This window comes from Centrocercus urophasianus, unplaced genomic scaffold, assembly GCF_019232065.1.
Source record: "Centrocercus urophasianus isolate 14NV4802_14NV808 unplaced genomic scaffold, USGS_Curo_1.0 seq_21, whole genome shotgun sequence".
In the NCBI taxonomy this organism is placed as follows: domain Eukaryota; kingdom Metazoa; phylum Chordata; class Aves; order Galliformes; family Phasianidae; genus Centrocercus; species Centrocercus urophasianus.
Genome location: NW_024884767.1, coordinates 11,606,330 through 11,633,221, shown reverse-complemented (window position 1 = coordinate 11,633,221; position 26,892 = coordinate 11,606,330). Strand labels below are relative to the sequence as shown.

The window sequence follows — 26,892 nt, the reverse complement described above, 5'->3', positions numbered from 1 at the left end:
ACAACATTGGAAAAGTCAATGGAAATAAATAAAGGAGTTGAAATATTTGTTATGTAGCAGTGAGCTTTTGATAAAGGTGGAAGGAAAGCAGAGTCAGTAAAATTGAATTGAATGAAAGCAGTGTAGGTAAAGTGTAAAATCTGCATCAGACAGACATTGGCAAGAAGCGTCTTGATGAGACCTGTGGAAAATGACAACTTTAGTGCTCAAGGTCAGTTTGTAGCCAAGTTTCAACATATTGTCCTTTCACTGCAGTGGAATGCTGCATACTGCAATGCTATCAGCACATTTGAAAAATCTGTAGTAAGGTGCTGGCTGGGAATCTTGACATGTCACTAAACTCACAGAGGTGTTAAAAGCTGTGCAAGGAGAACTTTGGATGAATTTCAGGAAAAGCAGAAAGGAGATTGGTAACGTTAGATCTTAACTGTGGTCTTAAGTATAAAGTGAATAAAAGAAGGGTGATAATAATCCTTAGAAAGGAAACAGAACGGAGAAGAAATGGCAGAGGTCTGCTTTCTCTTCTCTGCATCTGTGCTACTGTGTGCCTCAGTAAGGGTGCTTCCCTGAGCATGTGGCCTTGTGGAGCTGTGGCAGTCTTGCATTCTTTTTTATCCTTTTTATATATGTTTGCTTTTTACTACAAGTTTTGAGCATTCTTGGTGTTCTGTGGTGTGAAGAATGAAACTTGCATTTTTAGTCTGAAAGAGAAATCAGAGAGAAAAATTTGATGATGCATCAAATGATGCAAAAAGTTGGGTATCACTTGAATTTACAGGTGCTTCTGGATGTCTGCAGGGTCAGAACTAACCCCATTGAGTGTAATGGCAATTTCGTTATTAGCACCACAGCTACGTATTATGTTGAAAGAGTTTGTAGGAGAATGTGTGCTCATTTGTCAGTTTTACAACTGCAACACAAAGTGTATTTTCTGCAAAAGAAACCATTGACTACTAGAGTAGCAGGTTATTGGGCAAATTATGTTGTAAACGGTTGAAGTTTAACATCTTCAGATTTAAGAAAACATTTCTTGAAGGTTGTATTTTGCCTCTGCAGCTTAAAGCATAGTGCACACTTTTTTCATACGTGTACAGCCTGGTATTTTAGTGAGCTGTCAGCTGATTTTTCAAGTTAGTCATGGCATACATAATGTGTCCTAAAAATGGATGGTGACAGAAGATTTCCTCACTCGTTTCAGTGACTTAATAAATATCATATCATCTACTCTCAGGACTGAGGAAGGACAGAAAGTTTTAGTGGTATGATAATCATGTATGGTTGCTTCTCTGCTTGAGTTTTCCTCTTGGGAAGCAGGTGTGTAGCATCATTTTAATGTGAATGCATGGTTATGGTAGATGACATTATCTACCAAGAACACTTATTTGACATCCGTCTCATATTGAATTTTTTCTTCATCAGAAAAATCAAATCATTTTCAGCGTCTGGGTTTTACAAAGGTGATGAACACAATTTCTTATAGATTTATTAGGTGGTTTGGGCATTGTATGGAATTGAGGCTGTAATATAGATAGCAGGCTCCTGAAGTATCCATACTGCACTGTTTTTTCAGTGAGTGCAAATCTGCAGGGAAAAATATGTTTAGAGCTGATGTCCAAAGCTTCTCCTCACACCTTAAAACTGTCATATTAAACTCTTGCTCCTGCAGGAATCTTTATGTTGTCATTTTCTTTAGCTATAACTCTGTCCTTTCAGAGAAACTTTTACCTGCCGGCGCTAGAAAGAAGCATCTCTGTAATGTCGTGATATCAAGCCCTGTTGTCTGCATTTATCCATACTGTGCTCCCTTGTTATTCTTTCATTTTGGGGTCAGGCACAGTGGGCTGTTTCTATAATCCTCCCTATATTTTCAGTGCCAGCCTGTATTTCTAGAATGAGTGCATCATGCCTCGGTTCCTTTATGTATCTTACTCTGAATCTGCAGATCATGTCAGTTAAAATTTTTACTTTAACTTTTACTGCTCCAGGATCTTGAGCTGTGTCCGCTTTTTATATCTGAAATTGATGTCTGAAAAACTCAGTTTCTGTGCTAGATGTGGAGAGTATTTTCACATTTTTCAGCATTTGCACCTTGCAGCATGGAGCACTGGAAGAATTCAAAGGGAGAATCCTTGATAAATTTTCACATCGTTTCAGCAGTTCCCTTGATGTGACTGTGAGCTCTGCTATTCCACTGTAATATGGCTTTTTAGACTTTGTACTACCTGAGACGTAATCTGCTTATCTCAGCTAAGCAGTCTGATGCACCCAAAATTTCCTTGCTTCTGAATATTTGTGTAAGACAAGCTTAATCTGCAATATCTGCAGTGAAAGGAAAGTTTAAGAAAGGCCTCTCAGCTAAACCCAAACCATCTGAAAATAATAAAATGTAACAATGGAAGAGACATTCTCTAGTACAGAAATCATATATTTTGAAACTAAATTATGTTTTCTTTCCTGAGAAACAATTCTTTTTGAAATCCTGGTTGACTGAAAGTTGGATGTCAGTGTCATAAAATCCAACCTCAGATGGTACAAGTTGGAATATTCTGTTTTGTAGTTGTTTGACTGCTGAATGCAAGTGTGGCAATTTACACATACGTAAGAAATTGTGTTCAATCTCCATTTTAGAAAAAAGGTATTTAATGCAAAATTAATTACTGATAAAAACTTGATGTGATCATGCAGAATTTTTACTTTTATATAGTTTAGTAGAACTGGAAATTAATGTTGCTGCATTTAGTCCCCATTTCCAGATCCTTTTGTTTGCCTGTTGTAAGCGCAGGTTGCATTGTGCTGCGTGGTACCGCTGTAGAGCTCTAGATCTCCTGGGGGCCATCATGATCCTGCCAGAGGAAAAACCTTGAAAGCAGGCAGCAGTTACTGTTCTATTACTTCATTAAATTGACTTAAGTTGTTCCGATATAACCTTGTGTTTTGCACGCAGAAAAGACATTTTGATCAAGGTGGAAGACACTGTTTTAGTGATCTGCATAATTTCTGTCAGCTGTGGGAGCAATTGTTTTCAGTCATAAGCCAGTGGAGGGAAAATGGTCGATGCTGCTCTAACATAGAGATCAAAGTGCTCACAGATGAGCTTGCAGAGTAAAGCTATTGTTTGAACTCCTAGAGAAGGTATCCAAAACACATTTTGAGTGCAGTACAGGAATAACAAGTTCTGTTCTTTTTTGATTAGAGAGTTGTCTCACTTCTGTTATCTTATCTTAGATGATGAAAAGTTCTATAATGTGGTGAGTATTTTACAATGTAAAACAATACAAAAGTTATCCAAACCATGGATCTTCACATTAGTTAAGCTAAAACTTTACGAACTGAAGAACTTTTGTTTTATTTCTTGAGCTTGGAAGAAATAGGGTAGTTTTATTCTTGTGTCATTGCATTTCAATAACATTCTTTTCAGTTAGTGCCAGAAAGCTTTTCTGCTAAGGTGTGATGCTACTGCTTCATACTGCGTTTTTAGAATGCACTTCTCTGTCAGTCCTATGTGCAGTGTTAATCTGCTTATTCTTATGAGCAAACATCTGAAATTTGCAATCACAAAGGCATAAGTGATTCATAGCTCTTCCTAAAATACAACAGCGTAACAAGCAGTAGTGTTCTTCTCTTTAAAACAAACAAACAAACAAACACTGAGCTATCTAGGTTGAAAAAGACGTTCAAGATAATCACGTTGAACTGATAACTTGAACTGCTGAGTCCCATCACTAAGCTGCCTCACTTAATGCCACAGTATATATTGTTACATTAAGATTTTGTGAGTGCTTTAGTAATCCCACTCTCTCCTCACACTTTACGCTTTAAGAAGGAAAAATAGATTTAAAGAAGTACACAGAACGAGTTGAGATTGCCTTCAAAAGAAGTTCAACAAACCCGGCACTTAAACTTGTACCAGTTTATTGAAATCCACTGGAAAGATTTCTGCTGATTTCAGTGGCCTCCCATGAAAGAAAGGAAAAATCTTTGAATACATTGGATGCAATTTTTTCTTCTGTGTTGATTTGCAGTAACACTTGGAAATGCACTGGCATACGGGCAGCAATTAAGCATACTTAAGGAGATGTTGGAAGGAAGGTCTAGAGGGAAGGATGGTTCTTGCTAGACTGGCTAATGTAATCATAAACCAAGCAGGTTTGTCCTGAGTCTTTTCAGATGTGATAAGAGTACACAGATGCCCCAAAATGTGTACCTAAACTATCAAAGCTAGAGTAGTACATTCTTACAAGATATTTTCCTGGACAAAACAATTAAGCAACCAACCCGTCTTTATCAGCAGTGATAATTCACTTTTCAAAACTGGAAATAAGAGATGAAAATCTCATAATGACAAAAGCAGTGTGAAGGTTAGTGTTCATCCCTTGAATTTATTAGTTTTCAGTATGATACTCTATAGGTTTTTATTACTAACACATTGGCAATTAAAATCTGAAATGAGTTCACACTCTGGATGACTGTGAAATACCTTTTTTCCCTTCCTAGCACTGGTAACAAGTGCTTGTAAACCACACTTTACTCTGTGTAACACTTTAGTACTGAAAGACGTATCCTTTGGGACAGTAAATGTACATTCAAAAAAGGCTTTACACATTCTCAGTGCTTAGAATTCTGTTGTCAAAGTGTTTAAACCTGTGAAGTATGTTGGCAGCGTTTATTTATGTCATTGCTCAGGCTGATTTTAATGGTTGTAGTTTTGATAGCCATAAGCCAAAACCTTAATGTATGTAAGTGTATGCTACTGTTTCCAAATTCTTAGATGGGAGCGTGCAGGAAAGCATACTTAAGGTATGCTAGCCTGCTGTGCAGTTGATAATATTATATACTTATAACCATATGTGCTTATACAAGCTTATATAGGAAAAGAGTGTTTATATGTATTTTATGAAAGTACAGATATGTTTATATTTCTGTGTGCTTTTGTACAGGTAATTACATTTTTTATATTACAATTATCAGTCAGAACGATGTAACTCAGTCTTGATAAGCCCATGAGGAAAGTCATCATATGTAACAAGTGAGCTTTTAATTTTGGGTGTATGCATGAATGTTCTGTGCACTAACAGGTTCTGTATTAAGTAGAGAAGTTGAGAAGTGTCACAAGTATAAAATGAAAAGTATAAATGCACTTGTTCAGTAGTGTGAACTGAACTTGTTCAGTAGTATTTGCAGAGACTTACTGGAATGACAGAAGTTTGGACCTTTGTGTCCATCAAGCTCAACCCCAGTTCCAGCAGGGACACCCAGTGCAGGATGCCCAGGCCATGTCCAGGCAGCTTTAGAGATCTCTGTGGAGGAGACTGCACAGCCTGTCTGTGTCCCAGAGCCTCCGTTACCTGCACAGCACAGAAGTGCTGCCTGATGGTCAGGGGGAGCCTCCTGTGTTTCAGTTTGTGCCCATTGCTTCTGGTCCTGGCACAGGACACTACTGATATGAGCCTGGCTCTGTCCTCTGTGCACCCTCCCCTCAGGTGTTTATAGGCATGGATGAGATCCCCCCTGAGCCACCTCATGATTCTGAAAAATATGAAATGAGAAGCTTGTTTCTTTTGTTTTTTTGACTTTTCCCATATAGGGTGTAGTCATTCAGTGTTAATCTCATATTTGTTTTGATTAATAAAAATGGAGTTTAGTAAAAAAATCTAAATGATGAGCCAGAAGGATCAGTGTGGAAGACAGAAAGCTGTGGGCTGCAAAGGATTCCTTGGTTGGGAGCTAGACAGATACCAGATTTTCAGAAGTAATTTCCTTGCTTTATTCTCCTGCTGTGTTTTTTGCACGCTGTGACAGTTCTGCTACCAGCTGCCTGACCGATTTTGTATTGGAGATGAGATTTTACAAGATGCAGGAGCTCTTAGCAACTGCCAAGAATAGTCTGAGTTAACGTCAGAGCATCTTTCCGCTTACTTCTGGTGAGGATGAACTGCACTGTGCACATATCTGCCTCTCCATGCCGTGACTTCACTCTGTCTCTGCGTGCACTCTTCCCCTCCACCCAGTGCCCCTCTCAAGGTTCCCACTGGCAGACAAATGAGGGGCTTCTGCTTCTGCAGATTCACATGAAATAATAGATGCCAATGCAAATAAGCTTTTTGGGTTTGGTCCTGTACTACTGAGTCTGGCAGAAGTCCCAGTGAAGCTACTGGGAGTTTTGATTAAGAACAGAGTTCAGATCCAGGGCCACTGTTTCAATTTCCGCATAGATCTTCTGATGTTGCCACCTAACTGTCTTGGTCTGCAATTACTAGAAAATGGAGGCTAGGAAGTGCTGCTACTCAACTTGGAGTGGTCAAAAAGTGAAGCTTATGTAGCTGTTGAAGAACATATTGGATTTTAGAGTTTTAATTATTTTGACAATGTGGGACAGCACAGCAATTATGTATTAGAAAGAAAACATTTATTAATTTCAAAGTATTGCTGAATTTGAAATGAAGTAAAGATGAAGTTTGGAAGTACTTAATAGTTTACCTGCCTTAAGTCTTCGGCCTTGTCTGACTTCATCAGTATTATGAAATACTGGAGTGCTAAAGGAAATGTGGTTTACTCCACTTCATAGTAGTAGATCTTTGTTATGAGAAATGGCAGTAAATTGTTCCTCAAGAGATGATTTATGTGAATGAACGCCTGTCCTGTTTTTTGATTGTTAAAAGAAGCTGTGATTTACAGTGTCCCATTGAAAACACTGTATAAGCTGAACAGTACTTGTTTCGCTTTTTATTTTCGATGAACAAAAGCCAGAGATCTGAAGAAGGGGAAACCATGTTTATGCCACTCCACAGAGAGACCTCCAGTAAATAGTTACTGGCTGGGTTTGTAGTTTATTATGAACTCATGAAGCATATCAGGATAGTCTAGACAGTCATCTGGGAAGGTGTTTATTGCAAGCTAAATGTGATTTTTTTTATTTTTTTCTTAAGAGAAAACTGCATGAAACAGTTATTTTTCTTCATCTGATCAAATTAACAAAAGAATTCAGCTGCATGTCTGTGGCTTTTATAGGGTTTCTGTTCTGCTAGTACTTTTAACATTTTTTTCCTAATTTACACAGGAGTTTCTTATGAAATTTTCTCTTTTGTTTTGGGCATGTACACTTTCCTTAAAATAGCTTCTGAGAAGAATTGCAGTTAACTGGGAAGGGCTGTAGGTCATGCACCCCTCCCTGACCTCAGCGGGGGGCTCTGCTGCATCTGATGGTGCCTGACTTTCTTTTGCCTCTGAACTGTGGCTGGCTGGGGTCTAACGTGTGGACACTGTCTCCTTTTTGATGATCATTTTTGACCAGAAAATGTAGTATGCAAATTGCCAATTAAAAAAAAAAAAACAAACAAACACCCACATCTCCACAGAAGTTTGAATTAAATGTAACTGCTTTTCATTTTGTAGCAAATGAGAAACATACATTTTCACCTTTAAATTGTTTCTAACTGTTCTTTTGGCTAACAAAGATATGTCCCAACGTAACATGATGAGATCAGAGTTTCTGAGAATAATTAAGCATTTTTTTCTGGACCTGTTCTCTAATTCTTCTTCATGTGAGTAGTCTTAACCAGAAGAAGCTGGCTCACTTTCATTAGTGGGGTTGACTGCTGGTGCGTGTAATGACTCCAGAGGGGCTTGGAGTGTTGGAGTGGGGGAGTTTACTCTGTGCTCTTTGTACTGTTGTTCTTCACCACTCTTAAAAGTTTGTAACACCTGAAAACTTGAATCTTAAAATCTCCTCCTTACTGGCAAGGGTTTACATTCTTTTGTTTGAACTATACTGAACAACATTAATTACTGAGGGGAAGCAGAGCGTGACAAAAAGATGTGGAAGCTGTAGGCAACATTTTAACATCAAGGTCCAGAAATGTGGCTTATTTGCTTTACAGTCATATGGCCAGGCACTGCCTTCTTCGTTTTCTGAGGTATGAAGAATAAGAATATGATGTGCATTTATCTGTCTTTTCAGAGCCTGCTTTTTAATGTTAAATGTATTTCTGTCATATGAGCAAATCCTGGCTTGTCCCTGAAATCTGCATACAGGAGTCTGTGCAGAGTAGAGAGCTTCAACAACAGGAAGGAGATACCTGTGTGTGATTTAAAACTGGGCATCCAGCTGTCAGGCCATAATAGAGATCCTTCTGTACTCTCATGTCTCCTCTTCAAGGCTTTGTTGGTAGTACAGCATATTCTCACGGTGAGGGTTTATTCTTACTGAACTGCAAAAAACTGACAGAGGATTTTATCTAAATAAGTTTATAAAGCAAAGCGAAGCAATATTTTCTTTTTGGCTTGTAGAAAAGAAATGATGTTAAAAGTGGAAATCAGTTTGGTAAAAGACTGGAAAGCCTAGGGATGCAATTTCTTTCTTTTTTCAGAAAGGCCCCAGTGTTGATAAGCAGAGGAGATGTAGGTTTTGCTACAGTTCTGCTGCAGAGGCTGCAAAGAGCTGTTGATGTTTGTTTCAGAGGTCCAGTATTGACATAAAAGGTCACAGCTTCACTCTGGTCTTTCAGTAGTTTGTGGGCTAAGGTCTTATCCTAGTCTGTGTGGTAGAGAGGAAAAGCTCTGTTTTTCCTTCCACTGAAGAGTCAAAGTGTGGATCTTTGGATTTTGGTGAGCAGGGTGTTACTCGCTGTGCAGTAAATAAATTGGGAGGAGCACGGATTGTGGATCAGAGTGCCACTTGCTGGGGATGTTTGTAGCTCGGTGTGAGAAAACGGGAGGGACTGGTGAGCAGCAGGGATGCACTGTTAATTGTTTTGAATTCTGTGAACACCTCAGCACAGTAAAGATGTAGCACTGGGATGGTGAGCACAAACTGCTGAGCTTTGCAAAAATAATAATTGTAATTTCTCATTTAGATGCACATTTTGCAGAAGTAAGTTAGACTGCAGCTTCTTAGAATAACTGATATTTCCTGGTTCCTCAGGTTACGTATTTGTAGAGGTGTTTAACGAGAGCAAAATATCCAACCTCGACTGCAGATTTTGTATATATGGTAGCGGTACTTCTGAAAGTATATTGACATACATGTATCGATAAGAAGGTGACAAACTGGACAGTGGAGTCCTTGCTAGAACCAAGATCTAGGGATAGTTATTTACCAGCTTTTTTTCACGTCTGAATTTTTTAGCAGTCAGTTACTGACACTGCAGTTGCATTTTGAAAGAAGCTTCCTCCAAGAATTTTTCCCAGTATTGTTTTGCTATTCTTGGGATTTTGTTGCTTTCTAAAGGAAAATACTTGTGTAATTCCATCTTACACTGTATTGCTTTCTTTCTCTCCTTCTTGTGTATGTTTTTAAAAGAATATCTTAAATATTTAAACCATTTTTCTTAACGTTTATGTTAATTACAGAAAATAGCACTTATTTCAGAAGTATGGTTGATTATCTGTTACTTTGCTGTCCTTTCCCAAAGATCTGTAGATACTACAACAAAACTTCAACTGCCCCATGTCTGCTTAAAACTGACATAATATCAATTATAATAAAATGGGTGTGCAAACTCAGGAATGTTGATTTTGGAAAAGAGGTGCTTTTCCTGTTCCAGCATAAGGAAAATGAGAATGTGCTTAGAATGGACATGACAGCAGTGCTGGTGGAAACTGGAATTTTGCTAAAAGCTACAAAGCCCACATAGACTGCTGCATTAAACATGTCCTTTTTTTTTTTTTTTCCTTTTTTTTCTTTTTTTTTCTCTTTCTTCTTTACTTTCTCTCTTTAATTTAGAGGTACTCTCCACTCACTTTTTAGTTGCCATATGTATATGAAGTTGCCTAATCAATCACAGGAGTTTGTTTGATGGAAAGTCTTGCATCACAGCACTTGGTCAGTAATAGTCATGTGGGACCAGTAGAATAGTTGTAAGAATTAAACCTGAAAATGGAAGCTGTCAGCTCTATGAAAACATTCAAGGCTTCATAATGCATTTAGCATAAGTATTCAAGAACCTTTTAAACTAAACAATTCTTCTTCAGTGCTACATATCAAAATAAATTTTATAAAAATCCTTGTTTCGTTTGGTGACCACAGAATCTTATGGGGATTTGTCTCAACTTATTTGAGTTACCTATGACTAAAATGTTTAAAAGACTTCAGTGTTCATTATTTATATAAATCATAAGCCTAATTAAGGACTTGACGTATGAATTTTCTTGAATTAAAAAAAAGGGAAGTGGAGAGGAGTTGGCTCAGACGTTACTATTCAGGCTTTGGTTTATATGAACATCTTAGTCTAAATAGCTGTACTGCCCATAGATTATTTTTTCCAAGAGAAATTAATAGCTTTGCCAAGCCTCTTTCATTTTCCAAGAGACTAGCTCTAATTTCTAGCCAACAATCTTTTTTCCGCAACTTGTTGGATGTCACCTTCAGAAAAAATGCTTTTTATTTATATCAAGCCTGAATCAGTACAATTCATCTAACTTCTTGTTACCTTTGAAACCTCCCTTATGGTGATCCCTTGTTGTTGGCAGCTACATATTACTGCAGAAAAGAACAATTTTCCGTGGTAGGATGATTAAATTACTGGAGGAAAAACAATTTTAGACAATCTTTAGTGAAACAAACTTATGTACTTTTGTAATGTTTCATCTTTTTGCATAGCCTGAGTTAAAATGGTGGAATTCAATAGGAAGGGTAGTGCTTGCATATCCATACATTATAGGCTTGTGGTCTGAACTCGAGTGCTGCCATGAGTACTGTCAACCATTTCAAACTTGGATGAAAATTTAATCAAGGAAAAAGTAATGATGTCCCATTTTTTCATAAAGACAGAGGTCTGGACAGTGCTGTCATTTGCGTAGGTTCACTGAGAGAAAATGGGGGGTGCACTGTGCCCTACCATTATGGGAAAGACACAGATTGTGTTATTTGTCACTGCAGGAGATGAAGTACACCTTTAATTTTCAAAATGTGTAGATTCATGTTGCAAATGATAAAATTCTGATACTGAAAATCTCATCACTATTCAAGGAGCAGGTGCTGCAACAAGTAGCAAAAATAAATTGCTGGTTTTTGGAGACTTGGGAATGTTAGTGGAGCTTATGGGAAAGTTATCCACAGCATCCTACTAGAGCTGCAACAGGGGCAGTTGCAGCTGCAGCATGGTTTGGGTTGGAGCATCATCTGAAAGCATGAGTTTAACTTCAGATCTTTGCCAAAATGGGCCTGGTCTGCTCACCTGGATGTCACTCACTGTGCTGCTATTTTGTGTCAAAGTGGAATAACGTGCTTTACAACACAAATGGCAGATAACTACCTTCCAGCATTCTAAGCCTAGGTTCTTGAGTATTAGGTTGTTTATCTAACAGTGCTGATGTATGAAATAGATTTTTGGGGTATCTGTAATTTTGAGGTAATCACATTTACTATATTTGAGTCTTTTTTTGAAGTGAATGCTGGAGTTATTTATTTTCTGATCTCTTGATATTTTCTAGATCACATCTGTGAGAGAAAGGGTCAGTGCAAAGTCATTTTGAGGGGCACACATACTGCATAAGGAAGTAAAACAGGTTTCCCTAATACTAGGATTTTGTTTTCTAATTGACAAAGTTGGGACACTTATTTATAAATATTTTTTTCACTCTTTGCGATTCGGACTGATCAACTTGCTTAATGTTTCTGGTTTGTTTGAGTTACTGAAGTATCAGTATTCCAAATAGCTTATAGTTGAAATTATTTACATCCAGGCACATTACCTCCTCATTTAGTTATGGTTTTATGGAGTTTTGTTTAAGTAAAAATGATGGGAGAGTCTTCACAGTATCTTCCTGCTAATCTTTCTAGATGCAAAGTGTAGTATAGGATTTATTTTAATATGTTGCTCCAGTCTTACAGGGCTTTTATATATGTGGGGTTTATATGGGTGCAGGACATTGCAGCTGCACTTCCACTAGTACTGTTGGACTTCACATGACATTTTGACCTTAGAAACTTATTTCACTCTGTGAGAAGAAACTTGCAGGTTTTCTTCTTCCATATAACATGTAAGGGATATTCCAGCACATTGGGTACCTTTTTCCTCTTGTTTTTCTTTTTGTCTCACTTTTTTTAACTCTCCAATTACTTCAGAAGAATTTCGTGGGCAGCAGTAGTGGGTTAGCACAGCATGAAATTGTGGAGACAGAGTGTGATAATGTTAATATGGAAATAGAATACTTATATGTGTATCAAAGTATTTTAGGTTTTTGTCCTGAATAACAACAATTGGTAGTTGGGATATTAAACGTTGTGTTTTAGGCCTCAAGCTGGTGTGTGCTAGACACCTGGAGAAAATACAGTGTGGCAGACAGATTATCCCATGTCAATTTACGGCAGGCTTCTACACTTCCACTTGAATCATCTGATTCTAGCCAGAAGATAGAGGAAGAAAAACAAAGCAGATGGATATTGGACCATGTCCAATGCTAGAATTATTACAATTCTAATCCTTGTGACAGGCTCCCTGTCAAATGGCTATTTTTTTTTAATTACAAATTGAATGAGAAGTAACTTTTTTTTTTTTTTTCCCAAAAAGGGATTGATGAAAAAGATTTCAAGAACTCTGATTGTCTCATGTAGTCTGTGAATGCAGAAAATACAGTTCCATGAAGGCATAGATTTAGTACAGTTAAATTTAAAAGTCCAGTGTTCTATTTCCAGATCTTTTTTTTTTTTTTTTCCTCAACGTTCATGCCAAGAAAAAGTTTGTCTTATTAAATTTAATGATTGTAAGAATTTTGATTGTTGATAAAGACCGTCATTCTTTAAGTCATGGTGCATACTGAATACAACTGTCTGAGGTTAAAGAAAATGAGTAACACGTATGTGCTGAAAATCACTTTCTTTCACCAAGACAGTTACCCTTTCTAAGCAACAAATGATTTGTAACATATGTTCTAACATATGTTTTTTCTGGCAAAGCTATTCCAGCAACAATGTTGGGGAAAGAGCTAATGAAGAAACGCCTAAAAATAAAACAATATGAAACGGATGATTGATTTACAAATTCTGGAATTTGAAGATCAGATGAACCATTAAAATTATCTGTCTGATTGGCTGTGTAAGGAAGACCGTAGTCTATTGCAGGGTAAATTGGGAATCAAATCCACAGATTCATTTGAAACTATGAAGTATCTTCAGACTTGCCTCTTGTCTTAATGTATTTGCTTCTCTTAAGTAAGTCTTTGCTATGTTACCAAGTATCTTTATATAAACAGCTGTACATTACTCTCAATCCAAGCATTCTTTCCTTCCCTTTTTATTGTGAAACCTTATGTCTGCTGTCTTAGATTTGAGGGCCAGCCGTTGCTCAGATCTTGCTAAAGATCTTTGGACTTCATTTTGGATAATCTGAATGCATTAAGATGTTTAAATTAATGTATTTTTAGTGGATACAAATTATATTATTTTTGAATATTAGTATTAATATAAACCATATTTTTGAAACTTCTCACTACTCTTCTGACTCATTGCATAATAGGTAAGTCGCTCCAAAAATAATGCCTCCAATTTATTTGTGTGGAAACTACTACAAAGATCACAATAACACTACGTGACAGAGAAAATTCTCTGCTACAGAACACTAGTTTTCAACTCAATCACCACCATTAGCTATGCCTTTTCACCACTGATGAATAAGAGGTAATTCTACACTCAGAGGGTAGTGAGACCCTGGCACAGCTGCCCAGAGAAGCTGTGGTGCCCCATCTCCAGAGGCGCTCAAGACCGGCTTGGATGGGGTCCTGGGCAGCTGAGCTGGTGGGGGGCAGCCCTGTCTTGGCATGGACCTGGGGGCCTTTAAGTGTCCTTCCAGCCCAAACCGTTCTGTGATTCAATGAAATGTACTTCGCACCTCAAGTTAAAGCTCAGAATTTAATCTTGTCTGAGTGAATTACAAATTTCACATGGATGATTTGGGGGCAGCATATTTCTGTAGATCTCTAATCCTTAATAATAAAAATGCGAATTTTCTAAAATTTCTACTCCTACTGTAATTGTTACGTTTTATCTGATGTTGGTCCTCTGTAAAAGTATACTTTGAAGAACGAGTGGTATAAAAGAGGAACACTTTCATGCAGTATTACTTCTGTGTAGGAATTCCAAAATAAGTTTGGATGTCAAGATTAAGAAACTTAAAATTTTGGAAATATGGAGATAAATAATTAATCCTTATTTGATTGCATTATAAAGGCCACTCCCCCAGGAAGAACTGGACACCAGTTGGGTGAATTGAGTTAATAATACCTGACCAGCTGTCGTGTTTAAGATACCCTGAGAATGTATCCATGCCCATCAGGACTTGTATAGAGTTTCATAGTTTTGAAAAGCTCATTCAATCTGAATTTTGAGGAAAGTTTCACTCTTTATTGATCTGATATCACGTGGACAAAAGTTCTGTAACGTGCAGATTGTAGTCTGGTAGTCAGCTCTCAGTACATAGAATAGACCATGGGCATTCCCGGAGTCTGCCTATTATTTGTACTTCAGTAACTAAGGAGAAAATAAAATGAGTTAAGTCTTTTTAATCATTTGTATTACAGCAGTATTAACAGTGTATATAACTTACTTGACACTAGAATAAGAGTTTGCTCAGTTAGTCTGAAGAGTTAGTAGTAAAATTTTTTTCTACACATATGAAGCTCATTACTTTCTCTGTGTGACATAGCGAATGCTTTTACAGATGATATTAGGCCATAAATTATAATACAGCCAATTGCTAAAGAACACAGTACTGATTTCCGAGAATGAAATAGTGTTGTCATTGAGTTCAATAGCTAAATTCCCATTTGCTTTCACTGGGGCCAGGATTTAATTCCATTTATTTCAGTTCTTGAATTCTGAACAGTTCTGTTTTTCTTCTGATAGCAGTCTGACTGTTGCTGATGATTTGCAGATTAAATATGGTCTAACACGTATTTCTCAATCTTTATGACACCTGAGTAAACTTTATATGAATGAAATATATAGTCATAGTCTTTGGCAGGGTCTTCCTTACGCTTACCTCTTAAATGAAATCCAGGCAAGTTTTCGTGAGTTTATAGAATTTGATAGTTGGAGTTTGTGTTTTAAGTATTTGTCATTCTCCTATGAGGCTCTTGCTTGATGAAATCGCTATTTTCTCTCAGTCACCAAGTTCTGATTTAGCTATCTCTAATTTGGCAGGAGCCTTGGAGTTAATTAAACTGAGATTGCTTTGAAGCAGCCTGTGTTCTAGTATGCTGGAAGAAAGATTACTGAAACCAAACTATAACAAATAGGATTTTCTTTCTGTAATGAACGTTTTTTGTGGATGCTCCTCCCTGGAAGCATTCAAGGCCAGGCTGGATGGGTCTGTGAGCAACCTGGTCTGGTGGGAAGTGTCTCTGTATACAGCAGGGGATTGGAACTAGATGGTCTTAAAGGTCCCTTCCAACCCAAACTGTTTTATGATTCTATGATTTTATTTAAAGTATTGTTTTGGTTACTTGATGGACATGAAGTGCATAAGTCTGAAAACAATATTCTAATGAAAGTCAAGAAACATTCAAATTCACAATCTGGTTGGGACATTTAAGATATTTTCATATTGTTTAGTACTCATGTAATGTCTATTATTATACATTTTTCTTACAGATACTTACATACTTGCTTACCTTTGTTAATGTGAAGAACACAGTTGAAAATATTTTCCATTGTGCATAAATAACTGTCACAGAATCTTTCCCAAAGAGATATCTGAATGAACCTAATCAAAGGCAGGGAGCAGAACATCTATTTCTCCTTGAGCTAGCTTTTACTTTAAAAGACTTACTTTTTAGTCCAAGGAAAATTTAATATGAGGTATGTTAGAAGGACAGTTTTCTCCTTTTACAAACATGTAGAAACTCAGATTTTTATTTTTCGGGATGAATCTAGCAGGCATCAACTATGACTTGCTTCTGAGCCCAGTTGCACACCGATCAAAAAGCAGGAGGCAGTATGTGACTTATACATCAGTTATGGAATCTCTCTTTAATAGGAAAAAAGCATCAGAACGGGACAGGATAACTCAGAGATCATATCCCCACTGCTATGCCTTTTTTCACGTGACTGTGTCCTGTGGAAGATTTGCACTTTCTTATCCCCTCCCCTTACCCCTCTCCTCCCCCTCCTTAAAGTTTCCATAAGGATATGAAATCTGAGTCAAAGCAACCATCTGTTTCTCATTTGTTCCTAGAGAATTTGAACTAATTGTTCCCAGTTTGTGTTTCCTCATAAGGTCAGAAAAATCCTTCTTTATATACAGGTTGAACCCAAATAACTAAATCATTTACAGGAGTTTGATCTGGAGTATATTTTCATACTCTTTGTATGCTGCGTTCAGTGTGCTCAATATGGCTTGAATAGGCTGTGTTAGTTCATGTTATTCCTCTGAAAGTAAGTGGCATTGATTAGTGCTCTGCATGTTGCACTTTTTTGCATTAAGCATTCCATCAGGAATGTTGATTCTGTGGCAGTCTTTGTCACGGCCCTGATCAAAGTGAAGCAAACAAATGTGTGGCTTTTGTGGTCTGGAGCTTCTTCCCATCAACCGGCATGAATTTACTTAGGAGCAGGTCTTGTTTGCCTTATCTTTTCTCATGTTTGTTAGCTTGTTTGTTTCAAAAAACCTTTTACTTACGGATTTTACTGATTTTAATGATTAAGCTGCCTTTCATTACACCTATCAGAAAGAAGGACACTGAAAGGTAAGGTAACATTGCAGAAATGATTGCATTCAGTGGAATAGGTCATACTACTTCTGTGAGCAGAAGCTGATGTAAATTTCGATGTCCTCCTGCCTTTTCTTAGTACAGGTGTTTATTTTGTTAAGAACAGATTCCTGCTTTATTTACTAGCACACTGCCTCATGTAATACAGTGATGTTTCTTCTTTTCCAGATTACAGAACAGGTCCTTGTTTCACACAAGTTAATAATCAGATGTGTCAAGGCCAGCTAACCGGAATAGTTTGCACGAAAACCCTCTGTTGTGCAACCATTGGGCGTGCATGGGGTCACCCCTGTGAAATGTGCCCTGCTCAGCCTCAGCCATGTCGTCGTGGTTTCATCCCTAATATTCGCACTGGAGCATGTCAAGGTAAGCTTTCTGGTATAAACGGTGCATGACTATTGTATTGCTGATAGGCATCTGGAAAGCTCTGCATCCACTTAAATGAGATCCCTGTTTTCTGTGAGTGTGCGTGTTCTGAATCTTACTTTTAACAAGATCCTATATGCTCTATTTCTTCTATTGAGTGTACTTATAGAACAAATCTCACATGCTTAGAAAAAAAAGATGAATACCAGTCAAAGAGCCATAAATGTAGAGCCTGAGAAGGTCAGAATGTCTGTAGAATGCAGCAGTCAGCTACTGCAGTAGTGCACCAGTTAGGCAACAGGAGTTGCTTTTGCCCCTAAATAATATGTACATCATTCATTCTATTGAAAAATTCACTGGTCTTGCTGCTGAATACTTTTCATTTTCAAAAGTATGAACGGTTATTACATAGGATTTTTTTAATCCCAGCATTTATATAAAGCAGTCCTGTTGTATAACCTAAGTAGATTAATCATCTGAGGTGTCTAGAGGAAGGATGGAGAGGAATGTTTTATCAGGAAGTATAGCGTTAGAACAAGGGGGAGTGGCTTTGGACTAAAAGAGGGGAGATTTAAGTTAGATGTTAGCAAAAATTCTTTACTCAGAGGGCGGTGGGGCGCTGGCACAGCTGCCCAGAGAAGCTGTGGTGCCCCATCCCTGGAGGCGCTCAGGGCCAGCTTGGATGAGGCCCTCGGCAGCTGGGCGGTGGGGGGCATCCCTGCCTGTGGCAGGGTTGGGGCTGAGTCGACTTTAAGGTTCTTTCCAACCCAGGCGATTCTTCAGTTCTCTGTGACTCTTCTGTTATTTGTGCAGTGCTAGGAAAATGCACTAGTAAGGGAAGACTTCAGTCTTCTGTTTTCAAATTAATATAATATAATCTGAGAAATGGGAAAATTTTCTTAGCTTATTCAGTGTCTCTTTCTGTGATGGTAAGGAACTGATCACTCCTTCTTGTAGATTTTCACTGTAATCCACTTATCCTGAAAAATAAGCATCCAATTACTCTGTTGCTGTTGGTGGATTATAGAACAAACTGTACAAACAATGCAGTAATAATGATCATCTTAAGGAGAATATACTGCTCTTGTATTAAATAAAGTTTAGTTCGCTCAGTCTATTCATAGATTCTGTCATTAGTCATTATGTCATTCATAGATGCAGTCATTGTCTTAGAATCTTCCTAAGGAGCAGTGGAAACCATGTGGGCAGAGACATTTGAATATATTGAATGTATTTCATTTTGTATAACTCGGACCTAAGACACATCAGCAAACACTTGGTTGAGTTCTTATTCTTAAGGACACTTCTATGAGAGTTCTGTCGTTTAATAGTGCAGATCAAGTTTAGCATTAAGACTTGAAGTCATGTACTGTAAATCAGCTTGATTTCATTGAGTTCTGATTGCAATCCATACTGTGCATTGATTTTCTTGTTGCTTTCCCCTATGTTACATCTTAGTTCAGTGGCTAAAAATTGCGTAAATGTAAATGATAAGCAACTTAGCTCTTGTGTAGGAACTCTAGGTAAGAGTCTCTGCTAACCCAAGTTGAAAAAAGGAGAGAAAATTGAGATGGTGTAAGATTTTTAATTATTTCGTATTAAAACTAGATAAAGCTTTTTTGTGTGTGTGTGAGACAGAGACAGAGAGACACAGAGAGAGAGTGAATTTTTCTTCACAAATTGTTATGATTGACCTGAAACTAAAATTTGGGCTACTAGTTCAGATTCCTTTGTGGAAATCCTCTGGAATTGTCTTTGCAAAGGCATTTATTTTATTTAAAATACTAAGATTGCTTTTAAGCAGCAATAAATCCCTTCATTTTTCTTCGTTTCAAATGTTTTCATTTCTGTTTTCTGTATTTACACTGCTTAAAGCATCCACATTCTACAGAGGAGAGATACTCAACTGCACTTTTCCTTAAATGTCAGAAATAGGCTTCTGTCTGCTTTTAACTGCTTATGCTGTACTCTTCATCTTGAATTGATTAGTGTATTTTAGACATTCTTTTCATAAAAACGTCATAAACAGAAACACTGTACTGAAGGCATGCGTGTTGGTTGCTGCCTCAAAGTCAAACTCCATTGTGTGATGAATATGCTGGCCAGATATAACAAACTCTTAAAGCTTCTGCGCCAAAGTAAGCCCAGCATGGCTTCTGGGACTTCATTTAAATTGTTTGAGAGATCTATAGAATTCTTCAGCACCCATGTCCGTAAGACTGTGTTTTCTTTTTCTGCCAGTTTATTGTGTGTGGCAGAAATGTTTAACTTACTCAGTTAACGTAATTGCTGAGTTCCACTGGGAAGTATAAAAACGATGTGGTAGTCTACTGTGTGATGAATGAACAAAGGGAGCTTAAACAGCCATTTTTGCTACATTTTTGGCATATTACTACTGTACAGGAAGATCTCATTGTATTTATGTCAGCAGGAGTTAGTACGTGATGTTACTAGATAATGGTAAGGCACAAGGAGACGATCAAAAGGTAGGTTTTCTGTGTGGGAAAAGAAGGACAAAGGATTTCTTTGTTCCACAAAATCATTACCTCGTTTATCCAACAGTTAAGACAGTCTTTTGCAAGCTCTGAGTTTTAGTAATTGCCATTATGTTTGCCGTCTGGTCATTCTTTTCTGAATATCATACTGCACTAATGGAGGAGGAGAGATCTCTATAACTTGCTGTTATAGAGATTGCTTACTTTCCAATCTCCATATTGGGATTCATAATCTGTAGATATAAATTGCAGATTTTTGCTGCAGTTACATGTGACAACTGGAAGAGAGCCTGACGCAGGAAGGCAAGCAGAAATTTTAATCCAAGATAGAAAGAAAAAGGGTTGTATATCTGTGAGTTATGCATAGATGAAAACCTCAATAATGGTAAAAAGTATAATTGCAAAAATCAACTGTGAAGAAGAAGGGAGTCAGAATAGAGCAAAAGTGGATTATTAGCCATTCAAAAAACAGCTGTACTCCAACCACAATACCTGCTATCTGAGAGTGCCTCATTCAGTGAAATATGAGCTGAATTTGAGCCATCGGTGTGCACTTGCAGCCCAGAAGGCCAACTGTGTCATGGGCTGCCTTTACAGAGGGGTGGCAGCAGATAAGGGAATGGATTGTCCCCTGCCCTTGCAAGGGTCTGTCTGGACTATTGTGTGCAGGCCTGGGGCCCCCAGCAAGAAAGATATGGAGCTGCTGAAGCAGATCTAGAGGAGGCCACAAAAGTGACCAGAGGGCCGGAGCGGCTTTCCTACAGAGAAAGAGTGAGGAAGATGGGCTTGTTTAGTATGGAGAAGACTCTGGGAAGACCTCGTAGCCTTCCGGTACTCAGAGGGAGCTTAATAACAAGAGGGAAATTCTTCACATGATGTGGTAGTGATAGGAGAAGGGGGAATGGTTTTAAACTAGAAGAGGGGAGATTTAGTGTAGAAGTTAGGAGGAAATTCTTTACTCAGAGGACAGTGAGGCTCTGGTTGCCCAAAGAAGCTGTGGGTGTCCCATCGTTGGAGCTTGGATGGGGCCCTGTGTTGCCTTGTCTGGTTTGTCACAATACGTGCTGACTAGACCAGACTTACCCAGTAACTACATAGCTCGCTCTAAAAGTAATGCCTCCTGTTTATTTCATCAGAACCTGCACAATCTTCAAACTGGTATGGGGCCTGGAGTTATTGCATTGCAGCTGAAAGGTTTGCTTCTTTTCTGGCCTGATTCTCAAAGATTGAGCCTTCAGGTTAGTCAGCATTGTGATGGTGTGGTCAGAGTCAGTGGTTTGTCTGAATTCCAGGAAATCCAGAAGGATCACTCCTTTCTTTTCTGTCTCAAAGGACAGTGCACGTCACTTTACATCAAGAGGGCTACATCTAGAACTTTTTCTTTGGTGAGGAATTCACATGTGCTAACTCCATAGACTGCTGTTTTGGCTCCAGCTTGTAGTGATGATGTGGCATCTTATGACAGGCAGTGGTGTGATTCATGAATCTGTTACCTTCAGTATACTAGTTCAGTAGGTCCTGATAAACTTGCGAGTGGTGTTCTTTCTGTTCCCGTATGAGTAATCATGGGAACTATCTGGCTCAAACTTTGTGATATTCCAACATTGCTGCCATCATTTCTAACACATTGAAGCCAGTATTCACCTCAGTACACATTTCCCTTTTCATATTCTGCCAATTTGTGAAGGTAAGCTAACGGAGATGCTCGTTCTTTTTTTTGTTGTAATGGCTTTGCATGGCTGTCCAGAATGCGTCTGGTCTTTCACACTGCTCTTACTTATGCTGAAATGCACCATCCACCCCATCACTGTGTTCACATCCACTGTTTGGTCTCCATAAACATACAGCATGTGTCAATGAATGTCAGAGTCTGCCATTTTTTCCACATGGAGGAATTCAGTGCCACACCTTTGCTCTGTCTGCACATTCATGTCAGACACCATTCTGTCAGACCTCTGCTTCCATCTGTCACACAGCAACAACGTGTAATAGGATATTGGTGGGAAGGTTCAACCTCTACTGCCATGCCATTGATGTTACAGGTCGACATAATAAAATAGGAGGCATTGCTTTCAAGAGCAGCCACCATGGTTTGAATGTTTGGTGTTTTTTAAGTGAATGCTCACATGAACAGTTAGGCCAGCGTGGGAGTTTAGTATGAGCAATTCAAAATCAGTAGAACTGGCAACTCCAACTCCTAGTACTGGAAAAAGATCACAATTTCAGTAGGCATTTAATTAGCAGTCTGACAAGTTTAAACTATTGAAGTTGATCCTACTGTGTAGAGAATATGCACGTTACATATATCTTAGTGTATATCAAGTAGCACTTTTACTGGAGTAGAATTTGAATAGATGGGTGGTAAAGCAGCCTGCCTTTGTATTCATTTTGTCTCTATCTTACTCATACATAAGTTACTATGGAAGTCTTCCTGACTGAATAATGCTCCGTGGGATTAATTGTGCTCAAATAGTAATGTGCTTGTATACAACATTATGTTAGTACTGCTTCTTCAGTATTGCTATAAACAAATAAGAATAAGTTAAAGAGATAAAACCAAAGGATCAAAGTTTTTTGCATTCTTTTTCTCCAGCAGTTTCTATTTGGCCTCTGCTTAAAATTTGGCCTCTGCTTAAAAAATGGTAATTGTAGTTGTTAAGAGATGCTCTTTCCCAGGAATTCAGGAAAAAACAACTCTGAGTGTTCCACTTGAAATATATTACTGCCACTGCTACACAGCCTTAGTGTAATGGCAGACATACTATGTTGGATGTTTTTTCTGTTCCTCCTTGCATTCTTCAGCAATCCATTTCTCAGTTACACCCTGTGAATCCTGCAGGCAGTTGCCATTTACTGAGAAAACTCTGCAAAAGTTAAGTACCTTTTTTCATTTGCCAAATACGTTCAAACCTATGAAGACATGGAAAGTTATTGCTTATCTGTAGCATATTGAACCTCTGCATACACTGAATCTAAAGAGTTTTATTCATCTGATTTTGCATTTATGGCAAAAAATTTATTGCTCTATTATTGTTGGGGTTTAAAAGTATGAGTAAAGCATAAATTAATAATGCAGAAACTCATGTGTTTCATAACCTGACTTGTCAGAAATATAAGAAGTAAATAAAAATTTTCTTGATTTCAAATTTGTTGCATTGTCAAAAAAAAAAAAAAAAAAAATTGCTGATATCTTCAAGTGGTGTTTAGGAAGCAATTTATAAAATAAAGTAATAGCCCTTTTAAGAAAGTGGTTTATCCTTTCAGGCTTTTTTCAGTTTTAAAATACTAATCGATTAACATCAGAAGATTATAGGCAAAAAATTATCTTTGCTTGTGGAGGGTGTGTATAGCTGTTACCTTTTAGCTAGTTAGAGTGTGTATACTTGTATATGTCAGCTACAGTTTTTAAGCTAACAGTGAAGTTATAGAATCATGGAATTGAATCAGAAGGGATTCTTAAACACACCTAGTCTCCAACTTCCCTACAGTGAAGAGGGACACATAGAGCTAGATCTAGATCAAATTGCTCTGAGCACCATCCAGCCTGACCTTGAATGTCTCCAGGGATGGGGCATCCAGCACCACTCTGAGCAACCTATGCCGGTTCTTCACCACCTTTATTGTACAAAACTTCTTCTTTATGTCCAATCTAAATCTCCCCTTTCTTTTTTAGTTTGAAACCACTTTTCCACTGCTCTATTACAACAGACTCTGCTAAAGAGTCTGTAAAGACTGCCTTTTAGATACTGAAAGGCTGACCCCTGGGAGACATCACTCATCATTGATCTCCATCTGCTCACTGAGCCATTGACAGCACTCTCAGCACAATCTTGCAACCAGTTCCTCGTCCATTGAACAGTCTGCCCATCAAATCCATATCTTTCCAATTTGGGAGAGAGGGTTGTTGTGGGGGACAGTGTAAAAGGCAGATGATGTAAGTGGCTCTTCTTCTGTCTGCTAATGCAGTTAAACAATCATTAAAAGCCACTAGTTTGATCAGGCAGAATCTGTTCTTGGTGAAGCCATGCTGGTTTCCCACATCATCTCCTTCTCTTCCACGTGCCTTAGAATAACTTCCAGGAGGAATCCGCTCCATGATTTTCCCTGGCACAGCAGTGAGACTAACAGGTCTGCAGTTCCCTGTGTCATCCTTTCTACCCTTCTTAAAAATGGATGTGATGTTGCGTTTTTTTCCAGGACTTTACCTGACCACCGTGGCTGTTCAGATACCATTGAGAATGATTTGGCATCTATGTCAGTCCGGTTCCCTCAGGACTCAGATGCATCTCATTGGGATCCAGTAGACTTATGAATGTTCAGGTTCTTCAGGTGGTTATGAACCTGACTTTTGTTGAGAGCAGGAGGGACATCACTCCCCAGTTCTCAGCTTCCAAACCATCTGCTCAACTGCTGTGTGAAGAGCAATCGCTGATGAAAAATGAGATAAATGTGTTGCTGAATAATTCAGCCTCCTCCTTGCCCATTTTTACTAGCTTGCCCGTGTTGCTCACTAGGGGAGGTACATCCTCACGGACTTTTTTCCAGTTGATGTACCTATAGAATCATTTATGACTCTTAGCACCCCTTGCCCGGTCCAGTTCCAGGTGTGCCTTTGCCTTCCTGGCCCTGCAGCCTAGCATCGTTCTTATAATCTTTATAGGGTACCTGTCCCTGTTTACACTGCCTGTGTATTTTTTTCTTAGTCTTAAGTTTGACCAGCAGGTCTCAAGTCAGCCACACTGGTCTCTTACCTTTCCTTCCTCACTTCCAGCGCCTGACGATGGAGTGCTCCTGTGTCCTAAGGAAAGATTCCTTGAAGATCTTCCAGCTCTGCTCGGTTCCATTGTCCTTTTGGACAGACTTTCAGGGATTTTTGTTGACTAATTCGCTGAAGAGCTGGCAGCTGGCTCTCTTAATTTTAAGCTTCCTAATTATACTCTTTTGCCTGTCTGATAATCTCTCAAGAGTTTGGCCACTACAGCCCACACAGTCTCCAGTCCTTATGTCACAAATCAGTTCATTTGCACTGAAGGGCAACAGGTCCAGCACTGCAACCCCCCAGTCTATTATCTGACTTAGGAAGTTATTCTTGATACATTCCAATAGCCTCCTGGGTGCTCTGTGGCTTTCCCTGGTACTTTTCCAGCAGATATCAGCAGGGTTGAAATCCTCCAGCAGGAACAGAAGCCTGAGAATCACAATGCTTTGCAGAACTGGAGGAGAGAGGCTTCGTCAGCAGGCTCTACTTGATCCTGTAGATCCTACAGGCCTGCAGTAGATCCTAACCATAAGCCTTACTTTATTGCCTTGTTCACTAACTCTCACCCAGATGTTCTCAGCTTGCTTGTGGCTATTATTCAGTGACAGCTCTTCACACTCTTATCTATTCCTTGCTTAATGTGGAGGGCAATGCTTCCTGCCCTACTTCCTCACCTGTTGCTTCTGAACAGCTTGTGGCTGTCAATGTCCACACTGCAGTCATGGGAATCATCACACAAGATTTCAGTGACAGTACACTCATTGTCTTTACGTTAAATATATTTAAAATAGTTAGTGCATAAGCCCTCAAAGATAAAGATTCAGATCAGCATAAAGAGGCAAGATAGCTGTTATGATTCAATGATTTTTCAGCTTCTCGTCATACATAATGAGACCACTTGCTTTTTATCAATGGACAAGTGTTACACTTTGTAGCATAATTCAGACTGGCTTCTTGGACTCAGTAGAACTTGATGTTTATTTGTTCTTTTAACACCATATGATTAATACTGAAAGAAATAAATGGGATCACTAAATCTTAAAATGTTGTTCTATTCAAGGCCTTTTCTCTTTTGAGAAATTACTCATTTCCTGCTCTTACTACCATTAATTTATTATTACTTGACATTCTTGACTTATGAAACTGTAGAAGATACACAGTGATTATTTTTAATCACTGATCTACTAACACAGTTGGATTAATTTAAGTAAGCATTAATAAATGACACAAGGCACACGCTTAACATGTGTCCTGAGTGCATTTTGAGGCCCAATAGTGAAAAGAACAAACACTGTATTAGTTTCACTCTGATTGGAACTGCTGGGTGGGATGGGTGTTATCAAGTAATTAAGCTCTCATTCTGTCTAGGCATAGATAAATCACATCCAGATTCGTTGAAGTATTTCACATGGGAAAAGTTTGCTTTCTGTCCAAATGAGATTGCACCATGCACATTGCTCCACAAAGATAATATCTCCAGTAAAGTCCTTAATCTATTCATAATCTCTGCTGTGTTTGGACACTGTACTGTACTAAATCGGCACAGATTAAGAAACGAAATGCAAACGTACCTAAAAGCAGCTCCAGGAGTAACAAAAACTGGGTTGTTGTCTGAGAAGGTAGTATGCACTTGAACAGGTGAGGCCCTATGGAAACCACGTGGCTCTCTTCTCTGTGACCTGGGAAGGACATTTGCCTTTACTTTGCTCAGTGGAAAATTAACAAGGTCCACAAGATCCTGGCTGAATAGCACCTATTTTCTGTTGACATCAGTAGTTTGATGTCTGTCCAGAAGGAATTATCACATCTAGTTGAAGTGGGCAATGAGGTAGTCCGTGTGTACAGATAGGAGTCCTTTCAAAACAAACATCTGTGTTTTGTAATGACCAGTATAAGGAATAATCTTAGGTCATGGGATACCAACTCTAAGTTGCATGTTACTGAAAAGCAGAATAAGTCAAGTCTACACATGGAAAGTTTTGAGTTTAATGGAATCAAAACCAACATGCATGGAATGGAGAATTGTAGTGTTGTTTTCCCTTACCCTCTGGTGATGCTGGTGAGAAGAAATAGAGTGTGCTTTGTTCTGGTTACTATTAAAAGTAATTTCAGAGATGTCTGTCATGATGTCACTCAGAGGGTGGTGACGCACTGGAGAAGGTTGCCCAAGGAGGCTGTGGATGCCCCATCCCTGGAGGCATTCAAGGCCAGGCTGGATGTGGCTCTGGGCAGCCTGGTCTGGTGGTTGGCGACCCTGCACATAGCAGGGGTGTTGAAACTGGATGATCATCGTGGCCATTTCAATTCAGGCCCTGCTATGATTCTATGATTATTTTTTTTAATCTTATGCCAAATATTCTTTCTTTTTTGTCTTTGTAGATGTTGATGAATGTCAGGCTATTCCTGGAGTCTGCCAAGGAGGAAACTGCATTAATACAGTAGGTTCCTATGAGTGCAAGTGTCCTGCTGGTCACAGGCAGAATGAGGCAACTCAAAAATGTGATGGTAAGTGGTGCGAGACAGCAAACCTAAAAAATGGTTAAATAAAGCATTGGAGCTCCTTGGTAA

At 38.6% G+C, this 26,892-nt stretch overlaps 1 protein-coding gene across 2 annotated transcripts in view; it reads left to right on the top strand.

Moving 5' to 3' along the window:
• The window catches only part of FBN2 (fibrillin 2), a 157,269-nt gene that overhangs the window by 21,108 nt on the left and 109,269 nt on the right, over positions 1 to 26,892 (top strand). For both annotated transcript variants that reach the window (XM_042822846.1, XM_042822847.1), the window contains exons 6-7: positions 16,873 to 17,070; positions 26,704 to 26,829. In XM_042822846.1, the coding sequence (XP_042678780.1) occupies positions 16,873 to 17,070; positions 26,704 to 26,829 (324 nt within the window). The remainder of the gene's footprint in view (positions 1 to 16,872; positions 17,071 to 26,703; positions 26,830 to 26,892) is intronic.